Source organism: Enhydra lutris, unplaced genomic scaffold, assembly GCF_002288905.1.
Source record: "Enhydra lutris kenyoni isolate GAN:26980312 unplaced genomic scaffold, ASM228890v2 scaffoldscaffold11, whole genome shotgun sequence".
NCBI lineage: Eukaryota > Metazoa > Chordata > Mammalia > Carnivora > Mustelidae > Enhydra > Enhydra lutris.
In genome coordinates this window covers 7,498,045-7,513,800 of record NW_019154095.1, presented here as the reverse complement: position 1 = coordinate 7,513,800, position 15,756 = coordinate 7,498,045, and the positions used below count along the sequence as shown (strand labels likewise).

Below are 15,756 nucleotides of genomic sequence, written 5' to 3'. Positions count from 1 at the left end.
CGGCTTAACCCACTGAGCCACCCAGGCGCCCAAGACCACATTTTCTTTATCTGTTCATCCATCATGGACACTGGGGTTGCTTCTGTGTCTCGGCTATGCTGCAGTGAACATGGGACTGCATGTATCTTTTCAATTAGTGTTTTCATTTCCTTCACATAAACCCTCAGAAGTAGAACTGTAAGATCCTACGGTAGTTCTGTTTTTAATTTTCTGAGAAAAACTCTACTGAGTTTTCTATAGTGGTTGCACCAATTTACATTCCCATCAACAGTGCACAGGGTTCCCTTCTCTCCACATCCTCCCAATATTTGTTATTCCTTGTCTTTTTGAAAATAGAGATCCTAACAGGTGTGAGGTGATAGCTCAACGTGGTTTTGATTAGCATTTCCCTGGTGATAAGTGATGTTGAGATTTCTTTTGATGTGTCTGTTGGCCATCTGCATGTCTTCTTTGGAAAAACACCTATTCAGATCCTCTACCTATTTTTCAATCACATCATTTGTCTAATTTGCTATTGTGTCATATGAGTTCTTTATATGTTTTCGATATTAGCCCCTTATCAGATTATGATATGCAAATATTTTCTCCCATTCAGTGGGCTGCCTTTGCATTCTGTTGATGGTTTCCTTTGCTGTGCAGAAGGTTTTTAGTTTGATATAGTCCCACTTGTTTTTGCTTTTGTTGCTTTTGATTTTGGTGTCAATGACTCTAACATATGACCTGTTTTTAATAGCCTTTGTAGAACACATTTCTTCCCGAAACGTTTATTATTTATTTATTTATTTATTGACCTCTCCCTGCCCCCATCCTTACTAGGAATATGAATCCAATGAGAAGAATCTACCTGATTTGTTCATAGTTTCATTCTTAGTGCCTAGTGATACTTGGCCAATGGAAGAGATTCAGTTATTATTGAAGAAATGAGCCACTATGCTATTGTTTACCACTTAAGCCGCTTTGAAATTTTGCTATAACAAATAATGCTGTAGCGAACATCAATGCATATAAAATTTTGACTAACAACCTAATTATTTCCTAAGGTTTCCCTTCTATAATTTCTATATTTCTCACTACTTGAACTTCAACTATTCCTGAACAATGTCAGATGAAATACTGTTAAAAAGAACCAAGTACAAGTGGAGTTTTGCAGTTATAATCATCTTAAGTTGGCCTGTTTAAATATATTTAAGTACATTTTCTGTATATTTAGGAATAGGTTTGTAAGGAATAGCTGTGTAAGTTTTAAGTCATTCAGTGATTTATCTGTGGTAAATACTATGAATGTGTCTAATGTATCTAATAGAAAAACTGCTATATAAGTTAGAAATTCAGTGGAAGAGTCTATAAATACAGTAAGTACATGAAGAAGCTATCAATGATCTTCACTGGCTTTACTATTCAAATTACCCAAGTAGTATCTTAAGCACAATATAAATACATATGGGGATTAATTTATTAATACATTCCTATTATATTTACAGTTCAGTATTATGAGTCTATTCCATTACATTCAGCTGCACCATAAATTATTTTTAGAGTAGTTAATACATTATCGCATCACAATTCAATGGTCAAAGGGAAAATTCTTATGGCATTTACAAGTATCATTTAATAGTTCAGACAGATGTGATAAAACATCAGTATTGTTATACAGAGTGTGACAGACTATCAGGCTCTGACTGTACATTGACCCTAGGTATGATTTAATAAATATTCCCTTTGAAAATAACCTTAATATTTTATATTTATGTAGCATAATTTTCAAAGCACTTCAATTTAGATAATGACATTTAAAACAATACTGATTAACATAAGTTGAATGTTAATGTCACCATTTAATATAAATGTAATTGTCTATTTACATACTTTGAAACAAGTTTTTACAGGAACTCTGTAATGAACTGTCACCTGAGTTTGTTTTAATATCTAAATCAGGATGATTCTTAGTTTGTTTCAGTCTTTAATAACACATAAATTTTCTTCATAGGTTTTTTATATTAATAATTTTAGTTCAATCTTCCTAAATATTCAAGTCATAAAATGTCATCATAAAACTGGACAAAGGTGAACATGAAAAAAAATAAGTTCTGCCTTCATCCATTCTCTGACTGTCCTTACTCACTGGAGGAACAGTTTACCTAGACTGATATGTTATACTGAAACTCAGGTTGATTACTGGGTGTTTCTATAATCTTGAATAATGGACTACATAAAATCTCAGTATTGTGGGAAATTAACTAGTTTATAGAGTGATGCTATTTTTTTCTTCAATTTTCAATAAACTACACTATTGCTAATTGAAAAGATTTTTATTCCAGAATAATGCAATAATTTTTTTCACTCTTCACTGAAATGCACTGTTGTTTCAAAACAACAACAACAAAAATGTATCATTCAAAAAATATTTAATGAGTATCTTAAATTCCAGAGAGCACAGAGTAACTTGAGAAATTCAAAGGTGAGGAAGACTGATTCTGGTAAAGGGAAGCAGGCAGAGAGGCAGTCCGTTTTATAAGGTCCTTTGCTATCACAAAAGCGGAAAAGGCAGAATATGGAAAAGAGTTTATACACTTGAGCTGAAATTTGAAAGATGAGAAAACATTCTCCAAACAGGCAACAGAGGCAAATGGAAAAATCAGTGTAAGCAAAGGCAAGATACAAAAGAGTCTGAGATGCCTTAGAAAATACAATTAGCATGGTCTGCCTCGGGGCACAAGGTGAGAGGAGGAAACAGTGCAAAACAGCGTCACACCATGAAATCTGGATGTGAATAGAAGGAATGAGGAGCCGCTGAAGACTGAAAACTTCGGATCTGCATGACAGACGATCGACTACACTGAAGTGTACATTAGAGGGAGTCAAAGTAGAGGCAGAGGATAGTAAGAGACTATTGTAATAGTTGGGTGAGAAGGCTACAAACCCTAGATTGCTCCTGGTTAACCTAAAATACAGGAGTGAGAAGCAGGAGCCAAAGAGAGCTAACCCTCACGTCCGTGGTTCAGACGAGTGGTTGGCTGCTCACACATAAATGCTGACTCCAGGTTTAAGAAAGTTTGACCTGGATTTAAGATGTTTATAGCACCTCGATCTGGGGCAATTCAGAAGGCCATTGGCTCTTCAGCCTGGAAACTGAAGAGCGATGTTTGGATAGAGTTCAGACATGAAGAAAAGGAGTTATAAAGGTTTGTATCTCAAGAATATCTCAAAATATTTTATATCTGCACAGTTTTTAATATAATGATCTCTAATGGATAACCCATATTCTCTGATTTTTCTCATATGAAATGCTACTAAGCAAAGTCTGAAACAAATGAATAAATGAATTCCAATTATTTATATGGAGATACATTTTAAAAGCATTAAGTTCTAATTGCTCATCACTCATAAACTGGAAGCTTTTAATTCTTGAAGAAATTCCTTCTGATGAACAGCACATAAAGGTTGATGAAATCAATTAAGATTTTTCTAGTAACTTAAAACTATGATAAAAGCATTTTCTAAAAGCTTGAATTATAAAGCCAATATAGTATAAACAGCAGCAAAATATAAATATCAATTACATTACAGTACTTTTAAAACTTTTATGTAACAGGAATTTTAAAATATGTATTAAATGTTAATTTTACCTAATAAAATGAGAAAAGCAACCAAAGTATTTTACCTGGTAAATATAGATGGCCAGAGTGGCACAGTACGCAAACCTGTCTCCACTGGCAGCACACACGTCCTTGTTCCACGGCTGACATCCCGCAGCCAGCAGTCCCACCTGCCTGACCTGGGACATGTTTGCCTTGAAAACCAAATTTGGAGAAATATCAGTCATTTTCATTATTCAAAAAACTTAATTATTTTATAGCTATCTTTATCAATCCTTATCTTTATGCTCTGAAAAAAAAATTTCTACTAGGACTATTGATCTCAGGGTATACTTTCAGAGAACGAGAGCTGAAATCCCCAAATGTTTAGAGACATCAAGGCATGTAATTCAAATTTGAAAAGCAAGAGATTAGAAAATGATCAATGACAAAGAACACAGGGCCAAGGACTGGGGATCCTAGAGGAGCGATGGGGACCATGGTGAAACAGAAGGGGCAGATTCTACATAAAGGGCTCCAGTGCCACTGGAGAAGGCCCTCCCCTGTTGCCAGATTTATGAAACTTCCAGGGAAATGGAAGCATCCAGAGTTCTGCATAAAAGCTACCAATTTTTAAATACTGGCAATTCATTCAAAGCAGCAAATTCAAGGGTAAAACAATATTGGGAGGACTGTGGCCTCTGCCAGGGAACATCACTGTGTTTATAGTGACTCAGTGTCTTTGCACAAAGTATTTGCGGTACACAGGGTAGGTAGACAAGCCGCGTCAACAATATTGTTCATTGTGAAGATGGGACAGAAGGAAGATAGTAACTACTGGTTACAAGATGTTGATGTGGCCAGCAGAGGACGGAGGAGTAAACAGGCAGCATCAGTCCAGCTGGGACTCAGCAAGCAGGGATGGAGGCCCAGCTCCACGCCGGCCTCGAGCATGAGCTGGCGTCAGGAATCTAACCTCGTGTCTCTGTTCCTTCCATCTAAAAGAACCCTCTGAAAGAGGTTTTCCCCACCACTCCTCTCAGCTCCAGGGTTTCTGTGACTCTATGTATAAACTCAGTTCTTCTAGGATGCTGGAGAATAGGAAGCCAAGAGGGAGGATGTTTATAAGTCTATGATCCTATTGAAAACCCAGATATAGTGGAAACACCAAGGCAAAAGCAAAAACAAAAAACCTATTCTGAATATTACCCTATGTAGTTACTTCAAGAATGGCATTCAAGAATACATTAATTGACCCAAAAAAGCTTTTTCAAGGCAGAATCTAGACCATTATATGATATCTTTTCTAATACGGTCAAAATATTGGTCTAAAAATGAGGACTCTTAACATGAGACAATCTTGGGGTGCCTGAGTGGCTCAGCAGGTTAAGCTTCTACCTTCGGCTCAGGTCATGATCTCAGAGTCCTGGGATCGAGCCCCGCATCGGGCTCTCTGATCAGCAGGGAGCCTGCTTCCCCCTCTCTCTCTGCTGGCCTCTCTGCCTACTTGTGATCTCTTTCTCCCTGTCAAATAAAATCTTAAAAAAAAAAAGAGAGAGACAATCTTCACTTATACCACAAAGTTATATCTTACAATTATCAATTTTTCACTGTTAATTTATATCTGATTAAAATATGGAAAAATAATAAATAGCAACTGTAACCTTAAAATATTTTTGAAAAATTAAGTAAATACCCAGCAGATATAATAAATTTGGGTCACACTGACTAACATACCAACTCAATTTTTTTTTTAAAGATTTTATTTATTTATTTGAGAGAGAGACAGTGAGAGAGAGAGCATGAGCGAGGAGAAGGTCAGAGGGAGAAACAGACTCCCCATGGAGCTGGAAGCCCGATGTGGGACTCGATCCCGGGACCCCAGGATCATGACCCGAGCCGAAGGCAGTCGTCCAACCAACTGAGCCACCCAGGCGCCCCCCAACTCAATTTTTAATCAATACTTTGTTTATGCTGTTCAAAAATTTTATATTATTTTAGTAGCAAAATGTTATTGCTTTAACATATAAAATATCACACATATGAAACATTAATACATAAATATATATATACCTCTGAACTATGACACAAGTCTAATAGGTAACTAATTGTTCAATGTATCCCCAGGAACCATCCACCTCAACCTGCCTCCTCTCTCTACCCTGCCACCTAGTGGTTTATTATTTATTTATTTATTTATTTATATTAACATATAATGTATTATTTGTTTCAGGGGTACAGGTTGGTGATTCATCAGTCTTACACAATTCACAACACTCACCATAGCACATACCCTCCCCAGGGTCCATCACCCAGCCACCCCAGCCCTCCATTCCAGCAACCCTCAGTTTGTTTCCTGAGATTAAGAGCCTTTTATAGTTTGTCTCCCTCTCTGGTTTTGTCTTATTTTTCCCTCCCTTCCCCTATGATCCTTTGCCTTGTTTCTCAGATTCCTCATATGATCTATGAAATCATATGATAATTATCTTTCTCTGATTGACTTATTTTGCTTAGCACAATACCCTTTATTCCATCCACATTGTTGCTAATGGCAAGATTTCATTTTTGATGGCTGCATAGTATTCCATTGAATATATATACCACATCTTCTTTATCCATTCATCTGTTGATGGCCATCTGGGCTCTTTCCACAGTTTGGCTATTGTGGACATTGCTGCTATAAACATTCGGGTGCACATGCCCCTTTGGATCATTACATTTGTATTTTTGGGGTAAATACCAGTAGTGCAATTGCTGGGTCATAGGGTGGCTCTACTTTCAACTTTTTGAGGAAACTTCATACTGTTTTCCAGAGTGGCTGCACCAGCTTGCATTCCCACCAACAGTGTAGGAGGGCTCCCCTTTCCCTGCATCCTCGTCAACACCTGTTGTTCCCTGACTGGTTGATGTTAGCCATTCTGACTGGTGTGAGGTGGTATCTCATTGAGGTTTTGATTTACAGCCATACCACCCTGAACGCGCCCAATCTCATCTGCTCTCAGAAGCTAAGCAGGGTCGGGCCTGGTTAGTACTTGGATGGGACACCTAGTGGTTTAAAATAAGCTACTCTGAACCAACGATACTTGGTACCATCATTGAAAAATACAGCAGTGTCTCTTTATCATCTGCTTCCTCTTCAGTATCAGTGGAATCATCTACTGACCATAACACTGCGTTTCTCCTTTATTTTAATGCTCAGCAATTAGTCTAGTCAGTTACACATCTCCAATTTATTAAAAAGTTACTTTCTTGTGTCTTTTCTATTTCATTTTTCCACCTTCTAGAAAAGATCTCTTCTTTCCTCTTTCTTCCCCAAATCTATCGTCATCCCATTAAATCTCCTCATCTGAGTGGAACTAGTGTGGATTTTTTTTTTTAATAAAGTAAAAAGTTATTTGAAGTGAAAAATTCCATGTAACCAAACCATACTTCAGTCTTTGAGTGCTTAACTATAAAACTCTTCTTGCTCCCTTCCCCCACCCCTGCCTCAGCACCTGCATTCCCTCAAGCACTAGCATTCCTGACAAATTTTTTAAATATAAGTGTTTTTTTAACTAGTAATGTTACAACATTACTTTTCACTGAAAATATATATTAGTTCAAACATGGGATGAGTCGAATAGGCTTTTGTAATTTATCTCTGGAGTCTATGATTATTATTAATAAAGTCTGTGTGTAAGTGAAAATGGTTTCTGATTTATGTTTAAGCAAATTTTGAGCTCATAACTGTAAAAGAAACATACAAGAAAGATTTAAGCAAACAAGTAAAATGGAATCATTTTTAAAATTTTTACTTTCTGCTGTTTTTAAAATCTTTTTTAAGCTTAATAAATTGTTTTTAAAGAGCAGTGTTAGCTTCACAGCAAAACTGAGTGGAACTTACAGAGTTCCCACTCACTCCCTAACCCCCAGTTACACACAACCTCCCCCACTATCGATACCTCCCATCAGACTACCACATGTGTTACAATGATGAACCTACATTGACTCCACATCATCACCCAGAGTCCATAGTCTGCATTAGGGTTCACTCTTGGTGTTATTCATTCCATGAGTTTTGACAAATGTAGAAGGTCATATATCCACCATTTTGAAATGTATAAAATAGACACGAGGCCCTAAAAATCCTCTATGTTCTGCCTATTGATCTCTTCCTCTCTCAATAACCCCTGGAAACCATTGATACTGTTATACTCTCCATAGTTTTGCCTTTTCCAGAATATTGTATCATTGTAATTATACAGTATGTAACCTTTTCAAATTGGCTTCTTTAACTTAGTAATACGCATTTAAGTTTCCTCTATGTATTTTCATGGCCTGATAGCTCATCTCTTTTTAGCAATGAAAAATATTCCCTTTTCTAGATGTACCACTGGTTATGTATCCATTCATCTATTGAAGGACATATTGGTTGTTTTCAAGTTTTAATAGTTATGAAAAAGCTGCTATAAACATCCATGCACAGGTTTTTGTTTAAACATAACTTTTCAATTCATTTAGGTAAATAACAAGGTGTGCCAAAGGAGGTGATTGCTGGATCCCAGTAGGAGTATATTTTATAAGAAATGATCAAACTGTCTTCTAAAGTGGCTGCACCATTTGCATTCCCACCAGAAATAAATCAGAGTTCCTGCTGTTTCCCATCCTCACCAGCCTTTGGTGTTGTCAGTGTTTTGGGGAAGCCATTCTAATAGGGATGCAGTAGTAACTTACTATTGTTTCAATTTGTAATTCCCTATGTTGGACATCTTTCCATACACTTACAGGCCATCTATCTTCAGTGAAGAGTCTGTTCAAGTCTTAATTTGCTAGAAGGGCTCAAGAACTCAAATAAATATTTTACTGGATTACTGGTTTATTAACTCAGGAACAGCCAGATAGAAGAGATGCATTAAGGCATCTCCTTTTCTAGTTTTCCAAGGTAGAAGCTTAGAAGATTAAATTTAGTATCTTCCTTCTTTTCTAGTATAAATTTCCTCTAAGCACTGCTTTTGCTGCATCCCATAAGTTACGTTGTCGTGTTTTCAATCTCATTTAGTTCAAAATGCTATTTTTCTTTGATCCATGTGTTATTTAGAAGACTGTTGCTTAGTCTCTAAGTATTTGGGGACCTTCAAGTTACATTTCTGTTATCAGTTTCTAATTTAATTCTGCTGCTGTCTGAGAGAAGACTCCATATTATTTCTATAGTTTTAAGACGTTGAGATGTATTTTATGGCCCAAAATATGGTCTGTGAATGTTCCATGTGAGCTTGAGAAGAATGTGCAACCAGCTGTTGCTGGAGAAGGGTTCTATGGGTGCAAATCAGGTAGAGCTGACTGGAGATGATACTCAGGTAGAGCTGACTGGAGATGATACTCAGGTAGAGCTGACTGGAGATGACACATAGTTCAACTTCGCTCTTCCTGATTCTGTCTGGCAGATCTGCTCAATCCGACAGAGTAGTAAAGTCTCCAACTATAACAGTGTGCTCATCTATTTCTCCTTGCACTTTTATCAATTTTTGCCTCATGTTTTACAATACTCTGCTATTAAGGCACATACAAATTAAGGACTATTATGTCTTTTTGGAGTACTGACCCTTTCATCACTATGTAATGTCCCTCTTTACCCTTGCTCTGAATTCTGCTCTGTCTGAATTTAACATAGTTATACCCGCTTCTTTTAATCGGTGTTAGCACGGTGTGTCTTTCTTCATCACTTTACTCTTAATCCATATATGTCTTAACATTTAATTTGAGTTATTTGTAGACAACATATAGTTGGGTCTCTGTCTTTTTATTAGTGCATTAGACGACTGATGTTCAGGGTAATTATTGATACACCTGGATTAGTATCTATCCCATTTTTACTGTTTCAGTTTGTTCCTGTTTTTGTCTTCCATACTTTTCCTTTCTTTTGTGGTTTCAACTGAGCACTTTATATGATCCAAATTTCTTCTTCTTCTTTAGCATATCAATTATGTCTCATTTAAAATTTTTTGTGGGTGATTATCCTAGACATTATAATATAGATTTACAACTAATCCAAGTCTACTTTCGAATTAACACCATATCGCTTCTCAGGTAGTGCAGACACCTTATAATAACCAAACATCCCTGAGTCCTCTTCCCATCCCTTGTATCACTGCTGTCACTCATCTCACTTACACATCAGCAACACAGCACATGTGTATGTATTATGTGCATATGTATATATATATGATTAAAGCATACATAATCGGGGCACCTTGGTGGCTCAGTCAGTTAAGCATCTGCCCTTAGCTCAGGTCATGATCCCAGGGTCCTGGGATCGAGCCCCGCATTGGGCTCCCTGCTCGGCGGGAGACCTGCTTCTCTCTCTGCCTGATACTCCCCCTGCTTGTGTTTTCTCTCTCTCTCTCTCTAATAAATAAATGAAATCTTAAAAAAAAAAAAAAGCATACATAATCAAATCCATTGTTGTGTTTTTGTTTTATTTTTTATTTTTTTTTAAAGATTTTATTTATTTATTTGAGAGAGAGACAGTAAGAGAGAGCATGAGCGAGGAGAAGGTCAGAGGGAGAAGCAGACTCCCCATGGAGCTGGGAGCCCGATGTGGGACTCTGTGTTTTTGTTTTAAACAAACTGTTCAAACTGTTAACAAGGTCACAATTAAGAAAAGTGAAAGGTTTTATTTTACCTTTACTCATACATTCTCCAATACTCTTCCTTTGTTTATGCAGATCTGAGCTTTGGATCTATATCACTTACCTTCTCTGAAGAACTTCTTTTAACATTTGTTGTAAAGCAGGTCTACTGGCAATAAATTTCCAAATTTTTGTTTGTCTGAGAAAGTCTTCATTTCTCTTTCACTCTTGAAAGATAATTTCACAGAGTATGGATTTCTTGGCTCGTATTTTATTTCTCTGAACACTCTAAATATTTCGTTTATTCTCTTCTTGGTTTCATGGTTTCTGAGAAGTTGAATGTGATTCTTATACTTGTTCCTCTGGTTTTTTTTTTTTTTTTTTTATTTTTTTTTTTTTTTTTTTTTTTTTTTTTTTTTTAGTTTGAATATGATTTGCCTAGGTATAGTTTTGTTGTTTTGTTTTTTGTTTATTGCATTTATCATGTTTCATATTTGCTGGGTTTCCTGGGCCTGTGGTTTGCTGTCTGACATTAATTTGGGGAAATCCTAAGTCACTGCTTCAACTGTCGCTTCTGTTGCTTTCTCTTTCTTCTTGTTTTGGTATTTCCAGTAGGTGTATGGCACACATTTTCAGTTGTCCCACAGCTCTTGCATATTCTATTCTGCTTTTTATTTCCCCATTTTTCTTTCTCTTTTCTTTTCAGATCTGGAAATCCCTACTGTCATATCTTCAAGCTAAGAAATTCTTTCCTCAGTCCTAAAGAGTCTACTAATGAGCTCACTAGAGGCATTCATCATTTGCTGGTGTTTCTGGTCTCTAGCATTTCTTTTTGATTCTTCTTAGAATTTCCATTTCTCTGCTTAAACTATCCATCTGTCCTTGTATGTTGTCTATTTTTTAAATTAAAATCCTTAGCATATTAATCATAGTTTCTTTAAATTCTTGGTCTGATGATTCCAATGTTCTCTGCTCTAAAAGGTTGTGATAATTTGCCTCGTGACCTCACTTCTCTTAGAGATCTAAGAAGAGTGGTTGGTTTTTCAGTTTGTTCAGCTTTTTATCATTTTAGGCCAGAGTGAAGACTTCTAAGCTCCTTACCTGCCAAACTAAAAACTCCAAGTCCCTCTGCTATGTATTAAAAATAAATAAGTTACTTCAAAATCCATTTTGTCAATGTATTTTTACTTTAATTATCAGTATATTTTGATTTACTACTTTTTAAAATTTACTACTTTTTAATTTCCAAGTGTAGAGAATATAAAAATTTCAATATTGTCATATAATTTGGTATGACCTTGCTTCTAAGCAGCTTTCACAAGTCTTACAAGCTAACAACTTAATTCCTGTTTAAATTCAAAGTTGAATAATTTGTCCAAACCAGCCATCAAAGTAATAAGCAGGATAAAACAAAATGGCAATTTATTGTAAAGATCTATGATTTTGAATAAAATTTGAAAAAAATGTACATCATTAAATATATGAATACTATTGCATTTCTAAATCTTAATTAGGTGTTTAAACGGGCAGTACTGGGCCACCTGGGCTCAGTTATTAAGCATCTGCCTTCAGCTCAAGTCATGATCCCAGGGTCTTGTGATCAAGTCCTGCAAGGAGCCCCCTGCGTAGAGGGGAGTCTGCTTCTCCCTCTGCCCCTCTCCCCTGTTCATGCTCGCACTCTCTCTCTCGAGCAAAAATTAATAAAATCTTTAAAAAATATAAAAATAAAAAAATAAATGGGCAGTGTTTCAAATTTCCACATTATTTTTCAAAAGTATTATTAAAAACATATGTAACATGATGTAGCTTTTATTAAGTGATGTTTGTAATTGCTAAGGAGAAAAAAGAAACATCTGGAACCTTTTGTTATTTTTGTAGTCAGCATGAATGGTTACATAACTAATAATCCTGCATTACTAAAAATGGAAAATGTTCAACTGCAGGTATATTCCAAAATATATGCCTTTTTAAAAACATAAATCCTAAAAAAAAAATGTCACATATTTAGGTAAATAAGCATATATTAACTGAATGTAACAGTTAATTATAGATTTCAGATAAATACTATGTACTTTTTTGTATCCTTACTTTAGAATAGGTTGCATTTTTAGGTGAATGATTTAAGAATTTCCACATCCATTCTAAGGATTTGTTGCTTCAGAAAAATATAATCTTACTGGCCCAGAAACAACATGCACACTTTAAAGATGAAGTACTAAGCCCCTGTGGTACACTGAATAATGGAGAGTTACAAAAGCTTTGGGAAGAAAGTCTGAGCATTGTGTCACCCCACATATAAGTGACAGTGTTAGGAGCCTGGCAACAACCTACTTGCAAAGACAATTTTTTGCAAATTCAATTTTTTGTTTCAATCTCATACAAAGTACAACACATACATTATAATTACAGTAAAGATGCTGTTCACATTAAGTATACAAAATTTTTTAAAAAACAAGTGGTAAGAGTATATTTACATTAGATTTGTATAATATTAAAGTTCACTTCTGAATATGCAAGAAAATGTTGATATGAAATAATCACAATGAACTTTAAAATACAGCTAGAGTTACAACACTGCCAAAAGCAAAATTGTAAAACTAAGCTAAAATCAAGTTCATATGTATGTGTCCACGTATCTATAGAAATATATACCTACGCCATAAATATTAATTATATCAAAATAATGCTATCATAATTTTGTACTAAAGATCAAACTCACACTTGTATGTGGTTTTTCAAATACTGCATTTCTAAATTACAACTTTAACTAAAAAATCCAACTTATCTTTTCCTGTGAACATTTAAAAGAATACTCTATTCCCACCAACAGTGTAAGAGGGTTCCCATTTTCCTGCATCCTCGCCAGCATCTGTTGTACACTGAGTTACTGCTCTACTTCATGCAAAATGTACTAACCCCATAACCATACTTTCATTCACCCCATACAGTCCTTTGTACTATTATCAAATATGTTGTATCTATGGACATTATAAACCCCACGCTTCAATGTTATAACTTTGCTTTTAAATAAATTAGGAGAAAAAATTTCTATTGAAAAATTTGCTATGCTGAATGCTGATGATTACATAAGACATATATGCACATACACATCATCTGAAAAATACATGCTATACTTTTAGAAGAAACTGAAGTCCATATTCATGTGCCAGTTTTCATTATTTAGAATACTATCTTTCACTCTCATCTGAATCTATGTAAGAACTGACTAAAACTTGAGAAGCTCAACCTCACGAAGACAACAATATTGTAATTTCAGGGTTGAACTGTATCTATATATAGTAACAGCTGCTTCTGTAATAGGTTTCAGCCAGGAGTTCATTTATAAAGACCGATGGTAGTATTAAAGGGCAGACTGGAGTCACGATGGAAAACAAGATTTTGAATCCCCATCATCTCTACGAACTACCCTTAGTCACTAAAGGAACACCCAATTTTAGTGAAAAGCATTTCAGCAAGTTAGTATGCCCTCCCATTGAGAAATACATGGGCTATACTTGAAAAAAAAAAACTCTTTGGTTCAACATCAAAAATGCATTTACCATTACATTTAAAGTGCACACACATAACACAAACACAGGGTCCTGGCACTGCAGTGTGTGTGCAGTCCAGTGGGACTTACTAAACTCATAAGCTGGAATATTTCCATCATTGAGGGATAAGATTGAAATTCAGAATGACAAGCTACCCACTGATTCTCAATCTGTTCTCTGAGAACACTTCAGGGTCCCTAACACAATGATTATTCTCCGGAGTTTGCTATTAACCGGCTGCAGAGATGTTTACCAGCTTGCTTTAGAATTGGGGGGAAAAATTTTTTTTAGGAAAAGCCCAAAGGCAGGAAGCTTTAAACTGCTGAGGAATTACAATTAAAAAGATAGGGAAAAGGAAGTAAAATACTGAGAAAATGTCTTTCATGGACGTGTGGAGGAGGGACCCCGTGGAAGTAAGGCAGGAGAGAAACGCACTGCTTCCTATCTTTGGTATTGTTTGCCCTCTGACTCGACAGGGAGGAAAGCTGGAGACACTGGAGGAAGATACTCTGGCTCTTGGTTCCACTCATTAATAAAAAGAAAAATCCAGCTGTGTAAGAAAAGAAAAATCCACAAAGTGCTTTCATTTAAATAATAAAGAAATCTTCCATTCAAAATGTGAAAATAATAAAAACGACATCGTATTATTTTATACTAAATCAATTTTGATTAGGTGCACTTTTAAATACTCTTGCAATAATAGATCAGAACAGCTATTTTCAAAATACTATACAAAAGTTGCCATGGTAACAATGCAAATCTTTTGAAACATAATTAATTGCCTAAAAATTCATCAGATAGAACATGGCATTTTCTTCAGAAAATTTTTGCACTTTCTTTTACAATATTAATGTAATATATAGTATTATCATACACATCTTCTATTTCATTAAATGTTTTTCTTTATGTAAAATGACTTAAAAGTATTGCTGTTTTTATACATTAATCTCATTAACAAGAATCTATATTATATTTCAAGCCTGAAGACATTCTGAAAATATTAAGATTTCATGAAACAAAGGCAGAAAAAAAAATCTTTTCATCAATGTACGATTATGACTATATTTACATACTATCTTCTTACCTCTGCTTTGGAATCTACCAAGTATCTTATTTACCCTCAAAATATTTCAATGCAAAAGTGTCTGCAAAATAAATTATAAAGAAATACAGCTGCGTGCGCGGTAAGCAGAAAAACCCACAGAAAATCATAATCACAACATAAATATATCTTACTCTTTGTAGTCCTTCATACCAATCATCTTGCTCAAACCAATTTGAAATGTAAGTCATCCAAGCCATAGAACGTTTCTACTTTAATCAAGGCAATTGGAAAGTCGGCATCAGAATAGTCAGCACCTAAAGTAACAATAATGGGTTTCAACCAAACAGCTTTACCAAAATCTGCCTTGTGAAATGTTGTTCAGTACATGAAGCTAGAAGCCCACAAACATTTCAGATGAAACAGTTTTAATAATTTACAAATAATAGTATCTGTAAAAATAATGTTAAACCAGAAAATGTAAGCCTCTACTCAAATAGGAAAGAAAAATCAAATAATCATCACATTGTATAGTACCAGCAAATGCTTTAGCGAACATTAGGCTTTCGGTTTTCATTCTAAAAAAACATATTTGATTCAACTGTTGCAAGAAATAGACAAATTACATCTAAAAGTTACCAAGTTACAAATAAGGAATCCAGAGAAACCACAAAGCAACAGGGGGCAGGAAAGTAGTTCTATTTTCAACCTTAGGAGTTGGAGATAAAACCAGAAGAAAGCTTCTAGGTTAAAGGTGTACAATGACAAGGCCAAGTCTGTATTTCTGTTTGCTTCCATCTCAGCACTTAAGAGTTAAATCATTTTACGGTTAGCTGATTGCTAATAACCTAAGGGCCTCAAAAAGTTTGGAGACCCCACATCACTTAGTAGAGGGCTAATATGTTCCACAGAGAATCAAAATCACATGAATTTGGCTTCTTTTTCATTTTACTCACTTCTGGAAGATACTATTTACTAGC

The 15,756-nt window shown here is 35.4% G+C and overlaps 1 protein-coding gene across 1 annotated transcript in view; it reads right to left on the bottom strand.

Moving 5' to 3' along the window:
* The window catches only part of LOC111144513 (WD repeat domain 17), a 78,970-nt gene extending 63,934 nt beyond the window's left edge, over positions 1-15,036 (bottom strand). Inside the window, exons 1-2 of the mRNA XM_022498826.1 lie at positions 14,971-15,036; positions 3,662-3,790 (exon numbers count right to left, since the gene is read on the bottom strand). Of these exons, the coding sequence (XP_022354534.1) occupies positions 3,662-3,790; positions 14,971-15,036 (195 nt within the window). The remainder of the gene's footprint in view (positions 1-3,661; positions 3,791-14,970) is intronic.
* Positions 15,037-15,756: the final 720 nt, after the last annotated feature.